The sequence below is a fragment of the Solanum stenotomum genome, unplaced genomic scaffold, assembly GCF_019186545.1.
Source record: "Solanum stenotomum isolate F172 unplaced genomic scaffold, ASM1918654v1 scaffold23673, whole genome shotgun sequence".
Taxonomy (NCBI): Eukaryota; Viridiplantae; Streptophyta; class Magnoliopsida; order Solanales; family Solanaceae; genus Solanum; species Solanum stenotomum.
Genome location: NW_026027624.1, coordinates 498,062 through 522,489, shown reverse-complemented (window position 1 = coordinate 522,489; position 24,428 = coordinate 498,062). Strand labels below are relative to the sequence as shown.

At 33.8% G+C, this 24,428-nt stretch overlaps 1 protein-coding gene across 1 annotated transcript; it reads left to right on the top strand.

Annotated features, from left to right (window-relative positions):
- Window positions 1-14,319: 14,319 nt before the first annotated feature.
- On the top strand, window positions 14,320-24,228 carry LOC125851283 (uncharacterized). Its single transcript, XM_049531067.1, has 25 exons — window positions 14,320-14,458; window positions 14,709-14,890; window positions 18,979-19,196; window positions 19,399-19,504; window positions 19,588-19,689; window positions 19,770-19,829; window positions 19,977-20,055; window positions 20,231-20,378; window positions 20,551-20,674; window positions 20,750-20,930; window positions 21,046-21,074; window positions 21,202-21,350; window positions 21,526-21,628; window positions 21,736-21,831; window positions 21,902-21,957; window positions 22,042-22,165; window positions 22,259-22,321; window positions 22,402-22,461; window positions 22,543-22,704; window positions 22,791-22,864; window positions 22,963-23,056; window positions 23,140-23,276; window positions 23,348-23,428; window positions 23,527-23,632; window positions 24,071-24,228. Exons 2-25 carry the CDS (start codon window positions 14,717-14,719, stop codon window positions 24,131-24,133), a joined length of 2,589 nt encoding a protein of 862 aa, XP_049387024.1. The 5' UTR covers window positions 14,320-14,458; window positions 14,709-14,716; the 3' UTR covers window positions 24,134-24,228.
- The last annotated feature ends 200 nt before the right edge of the window (window positions 24,229-24,428 follow it).

Sequence of the window (24,428 nt, the reverse complement as noted above, 5' to 3'; positions counted from 1 at the left end):
CGTTTCCACCATCACATAAACTCCCTAAATCACTCCATAACTCCACCATAATATCATCCCTTCCATAAATTCCCAAATTTCCTTCCATTTCAAATATAACCCATTCCATATTCCACAAGAAGGGTCCGGTGTTTGGTTAGTAGCGAAGAGGTAATTCCTTGGTCTTGCTAAGCTTCGTGTCATCACGCAATCACCCCACTTCTCGTTGCTTGTAAGGTAATAGACTTTCCCGTCACTTTGAATTTTAATTCATAGATTGAATATAGAAAGTCGGGAGTTGGATCTTGACCTTGGGTAATTGTTAGATTAAATTGCATGATAAACTTGAAAATTACAATGCCCTTGGAACGATAGATAGTGATTGTGTAGCCTTATTGTATGTGAGTGTAAGTCTATATGTAAGTTTCGACTTAGGGTTCCAAAACTAGTCTAAATTGTTTGGTAAAATGATCAGTCGGAATCTTAAGAATAAAGAACTAGCATAATTGAATGTTGAAATGCATGATGAGACTTCGTTAATGTTGAAAAATAAGGCAAAATATGTATGATCAGAGTAAAGAATGGCTGAAACCTGGCACATATGGCATCCACGATACCCCGTCTACGGAACGTAGATCCATCTACGGACCGTAGATGAGGTTCGTAACTGGATGCACATAAAAAATTGACCAAGTGTGAAACCACGAATGTAGATTGATCTACGGACCGTTCTGCACATCCGTGGTTTCCATCTGCAACCTATATTGTTGGCCCCCTGATCCACGAAAGAGTTCCACGGACCGTAGATCAGTCTACGGACCGTAGGTACCCTCCGTGGATAACCACTGTGGCCTCATACTGAAATTTTTTGGGACTTTGTTACTGTTCGTTTATAGTTCTCAACTTTTTCTTAATATATTTATGGTTAGTCTTGGGCACTAATATCGATCCCTCAGGTACGATGGCACCCAAGAAGCTAGTCACCTACTCAAAATGGGGCAAGTCTAAATCTGTTGCCCCTAGTTTCCGGTTAATCGATGAGGACACAGACACAGACACAGATCCAGCATATGTTCCTCTCAACACTAGGACTTCTCGCACTGCACCTCAAGGCACCAGAGGCACACCCCGAAAGGCTTCTCGACGTAGTCACTATCTTCCAGTCTGATGAGGAGCACACACTGATCGGATTACCAACTGAGGCTGCTTCCAGTTCAAAGGGGTCAATGTCCGGATCCGAGTCTGCCCATGCTTCAGGCTTCGAGTTTGCCCATTCTTTAGGATCCGAGTCTGCTCATGCTGTAGGGTCCAGTGCTAAATCAGCCACAGGGTCTGGTGAGAATGACCAAGCAGCCTCGTCTGATGAGGCAACTAGCTAGGAGTCCATACCTGCACCATGAAATGATGACCCCACTCCAGTAGCCGGCGAGCTAAATAGGAGGTGTGTAGAAGGCCAATGGCAAATTTATCGGAATGCCAAGATGGTAAACGACAAATAGAAGATGGCCCGACTAATTACAGAGGAGCGCAGAGTCCTCACGGGGAGCTTGCACGCTGTTCCAGACATTCACCGGCTGTTCAACCTTTACAAGTGTGACTGGATGGCTCGAGACCTAGGGACATATAGCGAGGAGATTGTGTGGGAATTCTATGCTTCCTATGCTGCCACTCTCCGTGGTTCAATTTCCAAGCGGTCAAAGCCCCTAGCTCAAGACCCTCTCACTTCCACTTTGGTTCGAGGTTGTCCGGTGGACATATCACCTACCACGATCAGACGTTTTCTCTATGGTCCTACCATGGGTCACTCTTGGTCTCTCAACACAACAGAGTTTGATTACAGATGGGACATCGTGTGGAGTGGCGCTTTCCAGAGGAACGCGGAGCAGTGAGAGGCTGTTCTACTATGGTTGGCCAGGTAAATTGCTGCAGATGGCGAGCGTGTGGAATGGGTCGCCGCTCCACGGTTGGGCATCCGAAAGGTCACATTAAATTTTGTGGCCAAGTTCTTCTGGCTGTTAGTACGGAACAGAGTGTTGCATACAAAAGCTGACAACCACGTCACATGAGATAGAGCGGTCATGGTTGCGGCATTAGTAGCAGGAGTGGAGATTGACTTTGCCCGCATGCTGCAGGCAGAGATTCATGAGAGGGCATTCAAGATCTCTACTACCTACCTCTTCCTATGTCTAATTTTTCATCTGTGCAGGGACTCTAGAGTGCCGATCTGGCATTATGACAAGTTAGTCCACCCTACAGGGGCATTAGACATCGACCTTATTCGAGATGAGGCAAATGTGGCAGCACCTGGCAGAGAGCCTCAGGTTGAGGTACCTCCCTTGGGTACCGATCTTGCAGACACAGTGGGGCAGGCACAGGGCGGTGACCTCAGCATCCCATATCACATCGATACTGTCCCGAGCTCCTCATCTCAGGCAGCTAGTATGGCTCCTAGCTCTTCCCGGTCCACACCACAAGTAGGAGCTACTGTTGTCCCGTTGGCCAAAGTACACAGGTTAGAGGCTCAGATGGCCACATTGCTGCATCACATCTAGCCGTGGATGCAAAAGTTGATAGCCGAGTCTGAGGCTAGAATGGAGCGCAGGATGAAGGGGATGATGGACAGAAGGTCCAAGCTGTTAATAAGCGACTTGATGCTTTTGAATTACGCATCCTCGAGCGATCAGCCCTGGCCATAGATCTATCTGCTTTGCAGGCTGACTTAGCTAGCCTTCGGACCGACGTTGATGCCATTCTTGCCACCCCTTCAGTTGAGCCTCAGGTTGCACCTACTGCACTGGCTGATGATACAGTGTTAGACGCTCTATTCAGTGGGACCGCCAAGGAGGGGCATGCGGCATCGTTCTCATCGCACTAATGAGAAGAAAGTTCACAAGAGACAGCGTAGGCAGGAAAAGGAAGAAAGGAGGGCCTCGATTATAGACGAAGAGTTGCGCTAGCAAAGGGTGCGTGAGAGAGTTGCAGGGGCATCAAGATCTGCCCCAGTTTTAGAGGCCCAACCTGTTTTGGGGGACGTTGTGAGCACCACTGATGGTGCGAAGAGATTGATAGAGAGCACTACTAAGGGTGCTATGATTGCTTATGTGGGCACTACTGAGGGTGCCCCCACTGTTGTTCCAGCGAGCTCCGGGAAATCGGACCCCCCTGCTTGTTAATGATTCGCTGGCGCTTTGCTCCACAGTTTTGCTTCACCCAATCGGAAAAGTGCATCTATTTTTGTTGGGGGTGGGGTAAATGGATTGTGAGTGATAGGGTGAAGTCTGAATAACCCAACTCATGAATCCTCTCTTGGGGTTTTCTTGCATCTGTTCTTTTCTCCTAAGAGACTGTTTAATTTTTGTTGAACTGGCATGTCTTAGGATTGTATGTGTAGCAGCATGATAAAGAAAGAAGCATGATGGCTTATGAAAAATGATACCCGTCAGATTTTAGGATGTATACTAGAAGTTGTAGGCTACGATTAGTTGAATATGTTGGCTCTGAGTATGACATAATAACGAATCAACTCGATGGCATGACTTGAGCTGAAACTTGAACTGAGTTAATCTAATAATCTGATAATGAAACTATGTGCCAAGAGTGGGTGAGAATCGTTTAGTGTTCAAACAGTTTTTGTGCAAAACTAGAACTTGCCCGGTTAGTCCTGCTAAGACAATTCAATCTAGAGGTTAGGAAGTTATAATATCCACAAATTGCCTAAAAGAAAGATCTAACCAAATGAAATAACTGCTCCCTTTGATCCAACTTTGAGCCTAAAAGTAAACCATTTCTTTCCAAACCCCGAACTCACCTTCCCATAATCTACTATGTTGGTCCCGGTCCCTCCTTGGACATGTGCACTTCGACTTAGGACAAAAGTCTAAGTTGAGGGTGGCTAATGTAAAAAAGTAACTTCAATATTGGCCCTGACCCGACATCGGGTATTGTGCACCTCAACTAACGAAAAATCCATAAGTTGAGGGTGGCTATGAAAGAGGAAACTGAAAGAAAAATAGGTATGAAAAAGAGTGATGTGAAAAAAAAAAGAAAATGGGAGGAAAGGATGTGACTTGTTGAAAGCTAAAAGAAAAATAAAATAAAAGTAAAAAGATCTAGAAAGTCTAAAGTCACATCCGTGGTTGAAGAAAATTAAGGGAAATAAGGTAAATCGATAGTAATGACAGAAATAGGGCAAAAGAGGTTAAAAGCCTAGTGTAATGTCAAGGAGGATAGAAAGTCACTAAGCAGTACCCAAATGTACCACACCTGACCCTGAGCCTACGTTACAAGCCAATAAAGTTCTATGGTGATCTTAGATTCTAGTTTGGAGAGGAGAAAATGGTCGAAAGCCTCCCTAACCGATAGCCGGATTCCCAACTACACACTCATACTTTACGGGGGTCCTATTACCCCCCTGAACATTTTTTTTACTAATTTTCTCACCCTTATTTGCTGACGTGTCCACATAAACCAGATATAATTAAATGTTTGTTTACACGCGCTGCCACATAATGACTGGACCCCAGAACCCACGAATTTCCTTTAATCTTTTCATTTTCCTCTTTCTTTTTCTAAACCCTAACCTTTTTTCGATCTGACCAAATTCACCCCCATTCTCTTCGATCTGAGATTTCGTTCCAATCGAAGTTTGCTGGGAAGGTTGGGGAAGGTTTGTTTAACTTTTTTCATTTGTTGGGTCGAAGTTTTCTCTAAGTAAAGGTTAGTTCTTTTAGTTCTTTACTAGCGATTTTGAACAATATTGATTATTGTGTTTGATTAGGGTTATGAAATTGACAAAAAAATGAAGAGCAATAACTGGGTTTTGGTATAATAGCATTCCATTAAAGAACATTTTTGAACCATAACTATGAAATCAGAGAAATTACATGTCCTAAAGCTTCAAGCTTTTTCGAAATTGAAACTACAGTCGAATGCTTTGACAAGTAAATTCAAGTTTTAAGCTGATTTGGGAGAGAATGAAGGAATATACCGTTGGAGATTTGTCAACTATTAGAAGAATTGAGAAAAAAAGAAGAAAAAGAGAGTTTGATTTTGGGAGAGATGAGATTATACCATTGGAGATTTAATATAGCTAATTTGGACTCACATGTGTAGTTTTCTTCAACTTTTAACGTTTTATTTTCTGTTCTTACGTGCCTAAGGGAGTTGGTCTCACCTTCTTGGACATGTCAGCAAATAAGGGTGAGAAAATTAGTAAGAAAAAATGTTCGGGGGGGTAATACGACCCCCGTAAAGTATGAGTGTGTAGTTGGGAATCCAGCTATAGGATAAGGGGGCTTTTGGTCATTTTCTCTTTGGAGAGTCTAAGCAGTGAAAATAAGGGCAAGCTTATGGCATTAAGCACTAACTGTACTTGAAATTACTTTTGAGTGTGAGTGTTGAATAAATTCTTGTACCATGAATGACATGCATTTTTTGTGCAAAAGGGATTTTGTTTGAAGTAAGGGCACTAGTTACATTGTCAGAAAGTTGGTGCCTTGGTGACAGTGAGAAGGTGTATGTTGTGTGGCAGTTGGTCGATCGGTGTCATGGTTTGATCCGCATGGATTATCTTGTCGAGTCTAAGAGAATGAAGTTGCACCTGAAAAGTGAGGGGGGTCGAGAGCCATGTGATTGCTTGGGCCTGAAATGCTGCTTCTATACAAGTGTCGTGTAGAGTCGTAGTGCGTCGCTTGAGGACAAACAACGAATTTAAGTTGAGGGTATTGATATACCGTGAGTTTATAGTATTTCTAATTCATTTCACTTACAAGTTGTATGTGTCTAGGGCCTTTTTGTATTGGTTTTTATGTATTTTTATCGTATTTTGCAGGAAAGATGTTCAAGCGCAGAAGTATAGACACAACAGAAAGAAATGCAGAAAAAGGGCATTCACGGAGGTGATCTACAGACCGTAGGTCCATTGACGGTCTGTAGGTGATGACCGTAGATCAGTAGGCAAGATATGCAAGACAAATCAGGGAAATCTGACCAAGTGGGGAACCATGGTGGACATTAACGGTCCGTTTATTGATCTACAGATCGAACTGATTGATCCGTAGATTGATACTGCGAGGGTTCCAGTGCCTGATTTTTGAAGATTCTAAGTGTGGAGCTAAGGAGGGGATTGACGGACCGTAGATCGATCTACGGTCCGTACTGCAAGTCCGTTGTTTTCTTCAGAGAAGCTGATTTTTGGAAGCTGAAATATTTTCCAAGTCCTGGCTGACGGAAGGGACTTACGGACCGTAGACCCATCGACGGTCCGTAAGTCAGTCTCGTGGAATGAAGACGCGTGTCTGAACAAACTTTCCTTAATTTGTTTCCCTTTTAATTTAAGATTTGTTTTCTATAAATAAGGCATGTAAACCTCGTTTTTGGGGGTTAGACATTATTATTTTAGTTTTACTTTGTGACTTTGGAGATTAATTTGCAACTCTAGCAATTATTGATTTCCTAAGTTTTTTTGAAGACTTTGGCTTTGCAATTCAAGTTGAATTTATGGGTTTATTATTCTCTTTACGTAAGTTAATGATTTCTTCATCTAAACCTATGAATTATGTTCTTGCTAATATGGGTAACTAATTCCACAACTAGGGTTGTGGGAACCATGAGCGATTAACAAATTATGAATAGGAAATAAGCAATTCTTGAATAGTGTTTTGCATGCATTGATAATTCTTTCGTTTAGAAGTCTTTTTAACGAGTGCACACGTTAGAACTCGCCTTGTTGCTACTTGCCGGACCAAGGAGGTAATCAACAAGAAAAGAATTATCAACATAGATTTAGTGTGACACTATCTAATAGGCTAGTGTCGATTGGTACGAAGTAATAATTAAGCCAAACATCAATTATGATGTCTAATATGAGGTAAATGTAATGGTTAGTAAATTATACACACGTAGCCGGACCAAGGTGTGGGGTGAAATTCTCTAGATGCCGGACCAAGGATTTAGAGATGCCTAACTTATCACTTTGCATGTAATACACTAGGAAATGATTGTTATTACTAGGATTATTGCGTTATGAGCTTGTGGGGAACACGTATACCCTAGTTATTTCTCTTATCTTGATAATAACCAAAATTGAGTTTTTATTACTGATTACTTATTAAATTCTTCCTATTTGTTTCACACAAACAAACCCCCCATTTAATTACCTTTTTCTGGAAGTAGTTTGACTAATTGAATATAATTGTTGGTTAAAGTAAAGTCTAAACCAGTTTTCTCGTGGGATCGACTCCAACCTACAAGTTGGGTTCTTTACTTGATAACGATCGCTTATATTTCTGTAGGGAGGTCTAATTTGAGCGTATCAACTCCATAATTGAATTTGGCTCTAATATCACTTGTTGGGATCGAAAATAATCAAGTGTCAAGTGGAAGCTAGCAAAGCAAACCTCAAAAGATCACGAGTAAGAAGACAAATGAGAAATATACCAAAAGACACAAAGATTTAACGTGGTTCGGTCAATCGACCTACGTCCACAAAGGAGATGAGCAATCCACTATAAATATGAGAGTACATAATATAGAGAGAAATAACCTCAACCAATTCACTCGGAATACATGGGGGTCCACACAAGTGATAACATATCAAGTTTGTGTCCCACTAATTCTCCCCCTAACCAAAACTCTCAAAACCCCTGGGAAAATATTGTGAATGTTGATTAAGTTAGAAGGAACAAGCCTCTATTTAAAGAGTCCTAAACCTTTTCCTACAAGAAAAAAGACTAGTCAATCCAAAAAATTTTCCTAAAAGGAAAACCTAATTATGGTAAATAATACCCAACATGTTTATGGTCTCTTTAAATAACGGTGAGGATATTTTTACCCCAAAATATAACGGAGGGTATAAATGGTTTATTGCATAATTCAAGGCAATTTTGACCCTCTTTCTATGTTTTAAATTATCCTAAATTCTGGCTTTTGTAAGTTGGTGCTTCTGCCTCATCACAACNGATCTTATTTTGGGATGTTATATATGGGGAAAATGTACATGTGTATAGTATGTTGGGAGTTCCAAGCTTTTTACAGATGAGTTTGAAAACTCTATTCTGGTGAATTTTGCTAAAATTCGAATCTTTTACCTATAAACCAAATATGAAAGAGAATTATATTTTTTTCTTTCGGAAAAAGTAAAAATATTTATGGTAATGTTTTGACTATCCTTAAAGAAAAAAGTAAAACTCAAATATGGTTAATTGAGTCAATAGCCAAATTCGTGCTTTAGGATTCGATGACGAGTTCATCAGGACATGGGAGTACTACTTTGACATGTAAAATAATTAATTTGATCTATATATTGTTGTAGATTGTATTTTCAAGGTCAGGCAATGTTGAAGCATTTGGTGATCCTTACAATGGTGTTCGTTCAGCTTATTAGAGTGTAATAATTCCCTTTGTTTGCAAATAATGAAAGATATGTATCATGCTTAATTATGGCATTCTCTTATACTCTAAGAAATAGGAACATTTAATTCGAGACTATTCCTAGTCATAATACACTACTTAAATTTAGAAATGACTCCAAACTTATTCATGGCATGGTCTAGCATCATGACACTAAGATTTATATGTTGAATGTCTGAATTTGAAAGATGCACGTAAATTCAAATCTTTACTTAAATAGTCAAATGGAAAACATCTCAATAAATCATGAAGTTATAACTACTATTTGACGGTGTGTCTGAAAACCTCTATTAAGATGAGTTTAAAGTGTATCATAATAAATTTCATTAATTTTTTATAAAGTCGGGAAAATAAATATTTACATTAAAATCAATGAAACACTTAATATAAGAAGAATGGCATCAACGTGTGTTCTGTATTAACTTATTTTAAGTGTTTTTAGTTTTAAGCAGTTTTATAGTATTTGAATAAATTTTAAAAAAAATATTTATAAATAGTTTTAAGGTAAACTAATAAAAATAAGTCAAAACTGAAAAGTCAATTCAAATCGGCTCTTATTAAGGGCCAGTTTGGATTGGCTTAAAAAAATAGTTTTTATGTCAAAAATAAAAAGTCAAACTAAATTGACTTTTAAGTCAAAAAATAAATTTATTTTAAGTCATTTTAAACTTATTTTAAGTCATTCTTGACCTTTCCAAACACTTCTCAACTTATTTTAAGTCATTTTTGACTTATTTTAAGTTATTTTTTCTATTTGTCAAACACTTCCAGAAGTCAAAAACTGACTTAAAAGTATATTTGACCAACTTTTAAGTCAATCCAAATATCCTCTAAGTATCATGTCTGAAAAGCACATTTGCATGAATAAATATCCTTAATTTTTATTTTTTTTTTCATGACTCAAAATTTAGTCGGGTTTCAACATAAATAAGAATGCGGGGTGAAAAATAAAATTTAAAATTTAAAAGGACAAATTAAATTGGACTTTTCCTTGTTCTTGATTTGTCACTTGGAATTCTAGTTTACCAAGTGTAGTCATAGGTATCCATTAGGCCACGTTTCTCTTAAAGTCCACTTGCAAAAATGTGGTTTAAAAAAATCGAAATGACTAATTCAAAATGCATGCGTTACTGACTTTATAATAAAAATGGACATTTTCTATTTTATACGATTATTAATAAATTATTAATAGATTGATTAATTTTATTATTTTGCATTTTGTTCATATTAATTAGTCTCTTGAAAGAATTTGGGTCTTCAAAATTTGTTTAAACTTCCAAAGTCATATTAATTTTAGTGGTAAAATNGGGGGGGGGATTAGTTATATTTTGATTTAATAAGTGATCAAATAATATGAGACAAATACTTCTAATAAGATGTCTATCTAATATGAGACGGAGATAGTATAATCTTATTATGATTAGCTTCACTCTTCATGCTAACAACTTTGTTGATAACTCAAATTTCATATTTTTCATTAATTTCCTTATAAAGAGAAATTGAAACTAAATTACTCCACTTTAAATAGAGGTATTGAAGAAAATTAGAAAAGGATTAGGGTGTTTTTGGTATTGAAGAAAATATTTCTATGAAAAAAAAAAGTACTCTTTCTATATTATTTTATGTGGCATTTTTCGGATTTCGAGATTTAAATAAGTCTATCTTTGACCATAAATATTTTATAGATCTTTTACACATTTTGAATTACCAATTGTTGTTACTTATAGTACTTTTTACGTAGTTTACAAATATATAAATTTCATTTCAAAAAAATTGAAGATTTCATGCGCAAATTCTCGGTCAAACTTAAACTGTTGGACTCTCGAAAAAATGAAAAATGCCACATAAATTGGGACAAATAGAGTATTGTTTTTTACTCACTTTTTCGGTGTTTGGTAAGTAAGTTGAAAACAATAATAAAGAAAAAAAAAATTCCTCCGAACAAAATATATGAAGGTAAACATTTTTAAAAAATCTTTACATTGAAAATAAGCGATTTTCTCATTTATTTTTGTTTTGTGTTTGAAGTATTTAATTAGTAAGAATATTTTCAAAAAAAAAAATTATAATATGACAAATTAACTAAGTTTTGGGGTGGGCATGGGGAGGGTTAGGGTGGAAACCGGGGCGAATGTACCATTATAAATACGAATTCAATTAAATTGATAACTTTCGATGTAAAATATAAATTTATATGTATGTTCTTGGCCCTTTTTAAAAAAATTATTTCATCTTCCACTATTATAATGTCAAGTTAGGATTAAATCGAAAGACTTTGTATTCAACAACAAAGTAGTCATCGTCACTTTGATTAATGTTTTGCTTACTCTGTAAGTTTAAAGTTTTATAACTATTAAATTATTTAAACAAGATATATAAGTAGAAAATATGAAAATTGAATCTTATCTATAACCATAAATAAAGATGATCTGAATAATATAAAAAATATTTACATTGTATATTAATCTATAGATTTCTTCATCAATATTTATCATTTTAAACTTTCAAACCACCAACCACTCAAAAAGACTTTGATTTTGTTCTCATGTATGTAATCCAAACACCAATAAGTCAACTTTTGTTTTTCAAAATATAGCAACTCCTCTGATAATTATCTTTTTCTCTCTTTTGTTCGGTCAGAAAGTCTAAAGCAACAGTAAAATTATTATTGCATGATTATAAGTTACTGTGGATTTGAATCATAAAAACAATCATTAATATTTGCATTATGATAAATTGTCTATATCGCCTCTTAAAAATACGATCCTTTTCTAATCTTCCTAATGTAGGATATGTTGAAAATCTTACTAATACGATCTTAACTATCACAAGGTGTTGCTAATTTAGAACTCAAGTTGCCATTAAGAGATTCTGAAGGTTAAAATTTAGTTAGCGTTTGACCATAGATTTTCAAATATTTTTTAAAATCAGATTTAGGTGCAATTTGGGTTGAAGTTTCAAAATGTGTTTGGTCATAGTTTATTTTTAAATATATCTCATTTTTATTATTTATTTGAAAAAATATGAAATATGATTTATATTTATAAGTTCTAAAAACTATCAAAAATACTCAACTATACCCAACAAACATACTTGCTAATTCCAAATATGCCGAATAATCTTTAGTAATGACGTTCATTATCATTATCACAAATGTATAATTTATATACAGATAAGTTTGACACTAAATTATCATTTTTATAATAAACTAAATAATACATTATCCTAAAAGTATAACACAATATTTTAATAAAAACTACTAATAGTAGTGCAGTTACTAGCCATTACAACTCGTAAAATTACAATTGTTACGAAGATTCATCATTACAAAAATAAAATAAAATTATAATAATGGTAGAAAATGAAAAACATCATGTATTAACAAAGATTTATAAATCTGAAGAATTATTTAGGAATACAAGCAAATTAAATATTATTCAATGTAAGAGATAGGGTCAGACAGTATATATTGGCAAGGGTTTACAAATATGAAAAAAGAAATAATAAATTAAGCAAAACAAATTTGAAGTAAATTCATACAAATCAAGCAAAACAAATTTAAAGTAAATTCATATTTAATTTGTATGAATTTGAAGGAGAATTTGGAATTTGAAACTTAATCTCCCAAAACTAAATAATTTCTATGGCTTATTTTGCATAAATTAGAGGAAAATGTGTTTCGTTGGAAAATTGATCTCTTTGATAAGTCACTATCGTCAAAGACATTGGTTTAATTTGAGATTAATTAGAGTTAATGAATGGTTTAATAACAATTAACTAGTAAGAGGTTGTCTCAGAAAGACCTTCAGTTCGAACAAATCAAAGCAATAATTAAAAGAAAAAAAGGGTAATGGAGAGAAACATAACAACTAATAACGAAGAAATATGAAGCATATATACAAGGAACCGTATAACAACTAAGTACGATAATAAGAGTTTTATTTATTCAAAATGATTTAACTAAAAATGCAACAAATCAAGGCTATTGAATTCGTCCAAAGATTAACTACTAACTGAATATTTAGATCTGAAAAATTAGATGGCGTTTGAATGATTAATATAAACATAATTCTCTTTTTTCGAATTAAAAACATAATTCTTGATAATTAATAAAATTAAAATAACTCTTAAAAATAGAAAGAAAAAAAAAAGAGAAAAAAAACGCGTTTGAAGTTATAACTTTTAATTTCGTTTAGGTTTAGAAGTCTCTTTTTTTAGATGTAATTATTATTTTAGAACTTGCTATTTTGTAAAATTAATTATTATTTTACAAATGATATTTATGTTGTTTTTAAAAGTTTGTTCTCATTCAAATAAGGAATCACGTGCGATATACGTACACTAAAATTAAAATATTATAATAAAAATACGAAATATGTTAGCAAAATTTTGTTGGTATTTTTTACCTTTAGGTAAATATGTTCTAGCTTTGATAAAATAGTAAACACAAATAAAGTTTTTTTTAGTAAACACAAAATTTCACATGACAAAAAATAAAAGAAGAACAAGTATTAATAAGAATTAAACTATATTGTAAAGAAAAATTAATATAATCGGAGAACAAATAGGAAACTTGTTAATTACTATTTACTCCTATTAAAAGGGTTTAAAAACTTCATTAGTAACCTAATTATTTATTCTCCATGGATATTAATTGATTGCTCCTAACCAGGTGAGTTCTTTAAGCTATATTTATTTCATTTTATATCATTTGATTAAAAAAAAGGTTTTTTTTTTCGTTTTATACCATTTGATTTTAAAATAATTGGTTTTGTTTGTTTTTACCTTCATGTTTTCAACATGAATTTATATGAATTTGGACTTAATTTGCATTGAGAAATCATATTGAGATTAATCTATTCATCAATTTTTTTTAAAAAAATGTTAGGAAAATTCAACAAATGGATATAAAACAGTGTTTGATTATTCATTTGAAAGATTATAGTTTTGCTAAGTGCAATCACACTTTCCATAAACTTAAGTTTTATTGTAATTTTATTCAATGTTAAATAATCTTTGTTTAATAAATAATTTAATGTTGTATAGGGTATAAATTTCGTTCAATGTTTGGGGATATTTCTGTCAATTAGCATTTGATAAAAGCATAATTAAAACCCTAACACGAAATGTTGATAGACTATTTTACTCTTAAAAAAATAAAATTTCACATTAGATTAAATTATAATTTGAAACTAATTGAAAAAATAGCTATTAAATCTTTATTTTAAATAATTTCTACGGTATATGTGTGAGGCACATACAACTACTTGTTGTTATTAGAAATAAAGGTTTTTTTTTGTCACGGCAAATCAGTGAGAAATTTTGTCGTGAAAAAATGTACGATGGAAAATAGATTCTTACTATTGTCCAAGAAAAAGAAGTATTTTTTTTTATCATCAACATTAATTACTTTTTCCCAAATATTTCACACGGCCTAAAACTATATACATCAATTAATATAAATATTATTTCTTAAGAGACGTGTAAAATTCAAAGTGAATAAGTAAAAATAACCAATCCTCTAGATCCGTCATCCGTCCACCAGGGGCGTACCTACCTTCGTCGGAAAATTACATTGTATACAGAGGTCAAATTTTGGTTTAGTAAATACATATGTAAGCATTGACATCTCTTGACACAAGTTAAATGTTTAGTCTAGTGTTTAAGGTGTTCTAAAACCTCCTTGAGGTTGTAGGTTCTAGTCATACAAGCCTCGTACTTAAATTTTTTACAACTATTAACACCCCTTAATAATAATTTTGAGTCCGCTACTGCCCGTCTACGACCCCATAGAGAACCTTTTCACTTATAATTAGTCTATATAACGCGAATCTAAATTACTCAAAACCTGTGTTATATTGTACACTAGATAACTTCTTCTTTTTATGAGTCAACAGAAGACCTTATCTTTTATATATATATGTCTATTAAGACATAATAGTGCCCACTCTCTTCTTTTTTCCACTAGGTTCTGTGTCCTTTTGTACTGAGCCAACCAATCCTCACTGCTTAATTTTGTGCTTTTTTTTCTTCCTGCATTTTGTTCTTTGCTTCAACTTCAATCATTAAGGTAAGTTCATTTTCACTTTCACACAATGGCTATGCATTCTACGTTTTTTTTCCACATATAATGACGACGACTACTGATAATCATTCAACTAACAGTTATTATCTCAGAAAGTCATCTGAGAAATTGACCCCTTATATGAGATGTCATGTGTAACATGAGTTAGTTTATGGTTGTATTACACAATATCGTCATATAAAATGAAACGAAGCGAGTATTAATTTTTTTAATTTGATGATTATTGTTATTGCAGTTATAAAAATGAAAGTAGCAGTGGTAGGGGCAGGGATAAGTGGATTGGTTTCTGCATATGAATTAGCAAAATCTGGGGTTAAAGTTGTAATTTACGACAAGGAAAATTATATCGGCGGCCATGCTAAGACCGTTACCGTTAACGGCGTTGATCTTGACCTTGGATTTATGGTCTTCAATCGGGTAAGTACATATGTAATTTTCGTAGTTGTGTTTGATACGAAGAAAGATATTTTTTTTCAATAATTACGTAGTTACTTACTTTCGAATTACATTTGATAAGTAAATTAAGAAACGTTATTTTAAAATTTATTGATATGTAATTAGTAAAACACTATAGGAGATGGGACGGGCTGAAGACTGGGGGTTCGGGGTGGTGGAGGTAGGATGGCAAAAAGATTTCACTAGGGAAGTTATTTTCGTTATTTTTTTAAAAAATAAATTATTTTCCTAAAATAAAGATTTTGACCAAATAAATATGGAAAAATTAGAGTCATATAAAAAACACTCATAATTTAGTTTTTTTGTTCGTTTGTTTGCCTTATGATATTCAATTTGAGGCTGGATTAATTTCGATTTATGCTGAAAAATATAATATATTCTTCGTTTTAATTTGTTTGTTCTATTTTCTTTATGGTCTGTTTAAAAATAAATCATTTTTAACAGCTTTTTAAATTTAACTTTTCACGTGACATATTTAAAACTACAAAGTTATAAAGACATTTTAGTATAATTTACGTATTTTTAATTTAAGACTACAAAATTTAAGAGATTAATTTAAAATCGAATAAATAAATTAAAATGAGGAAAGTATATATTGTTTTTCCACTTGTATATCTTGTGTAAAAGGTGATTTTTTTCTGTTTATGTACGAGGAGACAAGAAAGATAAGACTTTTATTATCAAATAGAGAAAACTAGTCAGAGATATAAGTTAGTATTTAAAATGAGTTTGACGTGATGTATAAGGTATAATTATTTTACAATAAAATATAGGATTATTTTATTCTATATTTGATTGAAGATATTAGCGTAATATTTTATATACATAATAAAGTAATTTATTTCGAAATTAATTATTTCAAAATAGCTTATTCACAATCAAACGAACAATTAGAGATAAAATGATGAAGCTGATCAACAATTTTAAAGGGGTTTTTGTAATAAAATTTTACAAATAATGAAAGAAATATCATGTGATATAGTATTATAATAAGAATATTTATTTCTTGTGGGTTCAAAACGTATAACGTGTTTCACTGTGTATCGTTCATAGATGTTAAAATTGAGATGTGAGAGGGACATTTGTCTTATCTTTCCATGAAGATATTTGTCATTGTCTCCCACCAAAATTTAAACGAATATTACAACATTATTAGTCGATGAGTGTAATCTTATAAGTAAAATTTGATAATTAAGAGTGAGAATTACGTATTTGTATTTTCTAGGGAAAAAAAGAACGTATGTTTTTTTATCTCAAATATATTTTATGACTATATGGTTTGATTCTCGTTGAAGCGTATATTTAAGGGTGGGCAGGATGAGCAATTTTAAAGCGAATATCTCATTCGTTAGATAAAGAAAATCACTAAGATTTAGCAATATGTCAATTCAATCCGAGCTCTTTTATTCAGGGGCGGCTCAACGTAATCGGGGGCCTAAAGCGAAATTTCAATTCAAGGCCTAAAATATAAACAAACTTCGTATACGTATTTATTCAAATTTTATTTTTCTAACACTATTTAGATGAAATTTAATATTGTTTTTTTCAGTTATTAGTTTTGGGTAAGATTTTATCATCTCAACATTGAAATACCTCCTTTCAGTGAGGCAATAATTATATGAATTGTTAACATAACTCTATAAGTAATAAGTTGACAAATATTAAATAAAGATAAGAGTAGAATCATAGAATCTCAAGAAGTTGATAACTTGGTATACCCCATTTTAATATGCTTGTTGTAATGCTTGAAACTAAAATTTTAAAACAAATAAAAAAGAATTTGTAATACACTTTGTTCAACACTTTTCACTATTAATTCTTATTTAACAAAGTACAAAATATGTTAAAGTGGGTGAAATAATATATTTTTTAAAATATTATACTTTTTATCTTAAATAATCCATTTTTTCTATAAAAATTTAACACATATTTTATTCTTAATAAAAAATTGGAGAGGCATAAGCCTTATTTTACAAAGCATAGAGCCGCCCCTGCTTTTATTTTGATTACTCATTGACTTTATCTTTTATCTTATGAAGATAAAAATATTATTTCTAATAAACCTTTGATTCATATAAAACATAATAAAACCACATATAAAAATAAAATTTCACACCAACATAGCTCTTTAATTATACAATGATTATTTATTATTTATGCACTATATACACTAGATAAAATAGTTAAAAATAAGGACTATATATAGTTATTTTTTGTTGGTGAATTTTGCTAGGCCGTTATGTAGCGTAAAAATTTCAAAATATAAAATCCAATAAAGGCATTGCATGGTTCCCATCAACTCTTTTAAGGGCGGGTTTGGTTGGGGAACAAGTTATTTCAGGATTGTCATTCCATCTTTAATATCGGATAAAAATAGCACTACTAATCTCAGGATAACTAATCTCGATAAGTCATCTCATGATTTTATCCCAACCAAACATAGGATAAACTCATCCCAAAATTAGTTATCCCTTATTTCTCGTACCAAACGAGCTCTTAAGAATTTACTAAAAATGAATAAGTAAAATTAAACATCTATTATCGATATAAACGTCAAGTAAAATGAAACGGAGAAAGTAGTTCGGGGGGTAACAACAACAATTTAAACGTAAATAATTTAGGATTTTTTTTTTTTAAGTTTTAACTCTATTTAAAAGGGGAAAATTATTTTGATTAATTCCTACACGTTACATGTTTGTAATTGTCGTTTATATAGTTGAGAATAAAAGTTAATTTTTGGACGTGTTTACCTAAACAAACAAATAAAAGATTCCAAACGAACATTAACCAAATCAATTTATAAACATACGACAATGCTATCATGTTCATACTTTATAAAAACAATTTTTTTTTCTTTAATCGAATTGAAAATTACTACATTTTTATTCTTTAATAGAATTGAAAATTGACATTTTTAGTCTTAAAAATCTATTTTATCATATATTGAAAGGTACAGGAGAAGAAACAGACCCATCGTTATGTGGTCCTACAGTGAATTTAGGCCCAATATTGAATTCTTGTCGGACGGTATGTCCCGATTTATTCGTATTTGATTGGACACAAAATTTTAAGAAAAAATAAAAAAAATTGCACCTAAGTGTAATATGTGTGAACACCAAAAGTGTCCTCTTGGTGTCATTTTTTGTGACAGTATTTTTTTTATTTGTCTATTTTAAAATGAATATATTATTTTATATAGCATTCGAAAATCTCATTGCATATTCAAATTCACAAGTTTATATAACTATTTGTCACAGTTCAAGTCCATGACACATATTGTTGACTTTGGACCAACCGGCCTCACATATTTGTTCCTTGGACTACTTCATCATCGAGCTCTAAAGCTCGAATACTATGTGAACTTGAACTATATATCTTATAAAATGCATTCACTTTTCTTCCTCATTCCGATGTGGGAATCATATGTCATGTGTTTTGGCCCAACAGGCCTCACATATTCGTCCCTTGGGCTACACTATCATTGACCCAAAAGTGTGTACCATATGAATTTGAGTTATGCTTATAGAACTCTTCACTTTCCTCTTCCAATACGAAGTGGGATTTTCTTAAGGTGTCATCTGCACCTCATCTTTAGAAGCTTATTAGCCTAGAAGTCCTGTCCTCCGTCACGAGCGATGCTCTATCTCTCAAACTTTCCTTTTCTAACTTTTTTAGGTAGGTTCTAATGCATAGTCATGTGTCTGAGAAGAAAGATAAGAAATGTATTATCATCAACATTAAACTCAATTTGGATTTTATAAAAGTGCCACATTGATCTACTCTACGGTTGAGTTAGGCCCAACGTCCATTTTCTTAAGATACATCCTTCATATTGGTTTATTCAATATTTAGCTTAGCCCCTATGTTATGTTATCCACCTTCCAAATGTTCAGTCCTAAGTGTTAGTATCTCACTTTCGTTACGGACATATAGTCTTGAACAATACTCACCGATCATTTTCTTAACGGATTTCATGTTCATAGCTAGAGTTGTTTTGAACTCCATATGGTTTGAACACTAGTATATGTCTGAAATGGTGTATTTGACAGGTAACTTATCCAAACATGATGGAATTTTTCGAGAGTCTTGGTGTCGATATGGAGATCTCCGATATGTCATTTTCAGTGAGCTTAGACAAAGGTCATGGTTGCGAATGGGGTAGCCGGAATGGAATCTCTGGTCTGTTTGCACAGAAAAAGAATGTCTTGAATCCATATTTCTGGCAAATGATCAGAGAAATTATCAGGTTCAAGCAGGATGTCATAAGGTACCGATAACTGATTCTTATCAGCAATCAATTCCAGTTCATGTTGTTTGAGCCATTGTTGATTTACTCATCTCATTAGACCACAAAAACAGTCTTCTTTGTTCATTTGAAGATCATGCAGCTTTCGATGGAAATCGACTAAATCATTCTGTTTAGCACAGTTTCTGTAGGAAAGACTTATTCATCTACTGCTGCAATGCAGTTACCTTGAGGAACTTGATAACAATCCTGATATTGATCGTAACGAGACATTAGGACATTTTATTCAATCACATGGCTATTCAGAGTTATTTCAGAAAGCTTATCTGGTGAGGCTGCTGTTCTGTATAGGAACTCTTGTTCATTCAAAGTATTAATCTTTCTACAAGCAATTCACACATATGTTTCACAGGTTCCAATATGTGCTTCTATATGGTCCTGCCCCTCAGATGGAGTAATGGGCTTTTCTGCTTACTCCATCCTTTCATTTTGTCGCAACCACCATCTTCTTCAGGTAGAATTCTCATACAAACTGTTTAACGATCACGTTTTCTGTATAGCTTATAGCCAAATGCTTTCGTTCTTTCTTTACAGCTCTTTGGTCGCCCTCAATGGCTCACTGTTAGATGGAGATCACATACATATGTAAACAAGGTGGTACTTTTATTCTTTCAAGTACCATACAAAAAAATTACTGATTTCATACAATAAGAACTTCAAGCAAGTAACATTTTTTGCTCTCTTGAATGATTAGTTAAAATTCTATCATCCTTCTGAGTAATTTGATTTGTATATAAACAGGTTAAGGATGAATTGGAGAAGAGAGGATGTCAAATAAGGACTGGCTGTGAAGTAAATTCTGTATCTACGAATGAAGAAGGTCCGGTTTTGTTTTAGCATTTTGAATCCCTCTATGTTCTCCATGTCTGTTTATGTATTTATGTAAGAGTTTCCTGTCCATATGTCCATACAATTCATTTGGTGTAGAAAAATCTTCCGATAGGTAGAAACTAGTCATGATTCTAAGTTCTAACTGTAAAAGATAGCGCGTGTAGGTTGTACTGTAGCTTGCACCAATGGCTCCAAAGACATATACGATGGATGCATAATGGCTGCACATGCACCAGATACTCTGAGGATGTTAGGCAAAGAGGCAACATATGATGAAACAAGAATATTGGGTGCTTTCCAATATGTTTACAGGTACTTTGCGCGCTCATTATTATGTTGAAGAGAATGCATCTTCTTGACAAATTCTTTGAACTTCTTCTGTTGCTGCTTGGTTTTGAATGAAGTTAGTTGGTATTTAGAACCACAGTGTTACGACGATTTATAATGTCAACGTGAACACTCATTTTCTATTCCTCTGCAACAGTGATATTTTCCTTCATTGTGACAAAACTCTCCTGCCTCGCAACTCAGCAGCGTGGAGCTCATGGAATTTTCTTGGAACCATGAACGGTAGAGTATGTGTGACATATTGGCTCAATATACTCCAGGTATATGATGCATCTCCTTTCTATAATGTTTTCAATAAGGAAGTCTTCTTATCTTTGGAATGTGTAAACCAACAGAACCTTGGTGAGACAGAGAGGCCTTATTGTGTAACTCTTAATCCTCCTCACACACCAGAGCATACGTTGCTTAAGTGGACCACCGGTCATCCAGTACCCTCAGTTGCTGCATCGAAAGCATCATCTGAGCTTTATCAAATCCAAGGCAAGAGAGGAATATGGTTTTGTGGAGCATATCAAGGTACTTTCATAAAATTGTCCTGATTCTCTTATCTTTGCTTCCTTTAGTGCACGAATTTTATAGCCGCGTTGTTCTTTCACCACTCATTGATGTTAAATTGCAATACTACTTTCAGGCTATGGTTTCCATGAGGATGGACTAAAGGTAGTACTATATATATCCTTCCAACAAGCTTACCACATTTCAACTTGAAGGAGAAATGAAATCCATGAACACGAATACACGATATACAATATGTGGATAATAATCTGCTTTTTATGCTGCTTCTCAGGCAGGTGCTATTGCTGCACAAGGATTACTTAAGAAAAACTTTAGTATCCTGAAAAATCCCAAACACATGGTACCTACCTGGCCAGAAACAGGAGCACGCCTCCTCGTTACTAGATTTCTCAAGAGTTTCATCGCGACAGGATGCTTAATGTGAGTTATATATTAGTTTCATTTTGTATAGTCCAAAATGGCTTAACAACATGGTATTTCTATCCATCCAGTTTCAGCAAAACTATTTTAATGAGAAAGTATGCTCTTTTATACTTAAACTACATAAACGAATCATGCATACGTTGTTTTTAGACTAATATTTTTCTGTGCTCAGCCTGTTAGAAGAAGGAGGTACAATGTTCACATTTGAAGGAACAGAGAAGAAAAGCACTCTCAAAGTTTCTCTTAGAGTTCATAGTCCACAATTTTACTGGAAGGTAACTAGAGTTAGTTTTTTTTTCCGTCTCTCGTATTCATCAAGCAACTAAAGAAGAAAAATGTAAAGGAATAAATAAATTCTTTGACATAAACTAATCACTTACAGGTTGCAACTCAAGGTGACTTAGGCCTTGCTGATGCATTTATTCATGGAGACTTCTCTTTTGTTGATAAGAACGACGGTCTTCTTAATCTTTTCATGGTGAGAAATTGACTCTATTTATATGTCAATAGCTTTTTGTTGGTACTTGGCAGCCTGAATCCTTTTACAGATTTTTGTTAACAACAGAGATTTGAAAGCATCTGTCACAAGGTCTAGTAAGAAAAGGTAAATAGTTAACAGAAACTGTAATCAGAACATTACAACTTCCGTTGACCCGTTAAAAGTTTTTTTCATTACGTGTATCTCCAGAGGATGGTGGACACCACTTCTTTTTACAGCTGCAGTGTCATCTGTAAAGTACTTCATTCGACATGTTTCAAATCAGAACACCCTGACTCAGGCTCGTAGGAACATCTCTCGTCACTATGACCTGGTAAATAACTTGTACAGTTAGTCACTTTCTACTGTTTTCTTGTAACGTTGTCATCTTACATAGGCTGATAAGTATATTTATCGCTTTTTTCAGAGTAATGAGCTCTTCTCGCTCTTTCTAGACGAGACAATGACATATTCATGTGCAATATTTAAGGTAAGAGGTCAAAGATACATTTTCTGTTCTTTAATTCTTGTTCTTAAGGTGATCTTTTTTTTTTTTTGTAATTGTTCTAGAGTGAAGAGGAAGACCTGAAAGTAGCACAGGAGAGAAAGATTTCCCTTCTCATCAAAAAGGTAAGTTGTCAACATAGTAAATAATCCCTCATTTCTACATTAAGTTCGAGCCAAACTTGATTCTGATTCTGATCTTTTTAGGCAAAGGTTAAGAAGGAACATCACATCTTAGAGATCGGCTGTGGTTGGGGAAGTTTAGCTGTGGAAGTTGTTAAGCAAACAGGATGTAAATATACTGGTATAACTCTCTCCGAGCAGCAACTGAAGTATGCAAAGTTAAGAGTTCAGCAAGAAGGCCTTCAGGTACATAACTTAACAGATGATACATTGGAACCAATTTCGGAGAATTTTGATCAGTACTAACTATATTCAATGAAATGCATTCACAGGATCATATAACATTTCTCCTATGTGACTATCGTCAATTACCAAATATGTCCAGATATGACAGGATTATATCATGGTAAGTCGTTGCATACCTAAATTATATAATTTCATATTACTTTATTACAAGTCAAGCCAGTGCCAGTGTGATATAATTGTACTAATAATCATTTTCAGCGAGATGTTAGAAGCTGTTGGTCATGAGTTCATGGAGGAATTCTTTACCTGTTGTGAATCTGCACTAGCAGAAGATGGCCTTCTTGTTCTGCAGGTAATGAATATACGTTCCACATTGTTCACGTCTTCCCATCAATTTCCTTCACTCTTCTTTTCACAAACGTTGGCTTTCCTTAGTTCATTTCAATACCAGATGAGAGGTATGACGAATACAGACAGAGCTCAGACTTCATAAAAGAGTATATATTCCCCGGTGGATGCTTACCTGCACTAAGTCGAGTAACATCAGCCATGTCTGCTGCATCTAGACTATGGTAAACAAAGAGTTCATGTTGTCATTTGACACAAGCATAGTATGTCCATTTGACAAATGATACAAATGCAGTGTCGAGCACCTAGAAGACATAGGAATCCATTACTATCAAACGCTGAGATGCTGGCGGAAAAACTTCCTGGAAAAACAAAGGTAACGACAACATACATTGTGTTTAACATGTTTCCTTCATGAATCAATCTGTAGCTTGTTCTAAAGTAACAGACTATCTTTAATAACTTTGTGACTAGCCAAATTCATGCTTTGGGATTCGACGATAAGTTCATCAGGACATGGGAGTACTACTTTGACTACTGTGCTGCTGGATTCAAAACGTGCACGTTAGGAGATTATCAGGTATGGTGAAAAACCTTCGAAAATACTTATAGGCGAAGTACAATGGTCTTTTTTTTAATGTAAATACAGTAGATGATGAACCCCTTCTGCCCCTTGTGAATGTGTATGTTGCTCAATTGATACTTGCAAGCAGTTAAGAATGAAAATAAATGGACCTTGATCTTCACCTTAATACATGGTTTCCCTTCTTAAACTCTCCAATAATGTTGTTGCACCGTGTCAGATCCTTAAAAAATGCACTACCTTTATAGGATATGACATGCACTTGTTGATAATTTTGAAAAGTCCGGACAACATAGCATCCTTCTACTTTATCTAAATGCTTACAACATGTAAAATTGTTTGTTCGTCCGGACAACATAGCATCCTTCTACTTTATCTAAATGCTTACAACATGTAAAATTGTTTGTTCTCATTCTGTTTTTTTTGTATATATAGATTGTATTCTCAAGGCCAGGCAATGTTGCAGCATTTGGTGATCCTTACAATGGTGTGCCTTGAGCTTATTAGAGTTCATTTTTTTCATACGATTGATCGTAGGCTTGTTTTATAAATGTTCTTGAGTTCATTGTCTCGGTCCTACTCTTGCTTGAAAGCAGCGGTGATTTTCTTATAGATTATTGTATAATAAGAATCTACTTCATGAAAAAATATTTTGATTCCTTTACACTGCAAAAAAATACCTAACCAAGCCATACTGTATTTTTGGAAAGTGATTATAAATCATTCTTCTATATGGTTTTAGCTTACTAAAAAAAATTCCAATACTCGCTCCAAATAACTTAAGATGCCAAAT

What these genes read in the sequence shown, in the direction of transcription:
- LOC125851283 (XM_049531067.1), top strand. Translation starts at nt 14,717, where the DNA reads ATGAAAGTAGCAGTGGTAGGGGCAGGGATAAGTGGATTGGTTTCTGCA. An exon ending in TCCATGAGGATGGACTAAAG is followed by an intron (nt 21,075 to 21,201) that starts GTAGTACTATAT and finishes GCTGCTTCTCAG; the next exon opens with GCAGGTGCTATTGCTGCACA. An exon ending in GTCTTCTTAATCTTTTCATG is followed by an intron (nt 21,832 to 21,901) that starts GTGAGAAATTGA and finishes ATCCTTTTACAG; the next exon opens with ATTTTTGTTAACAACAGAGA.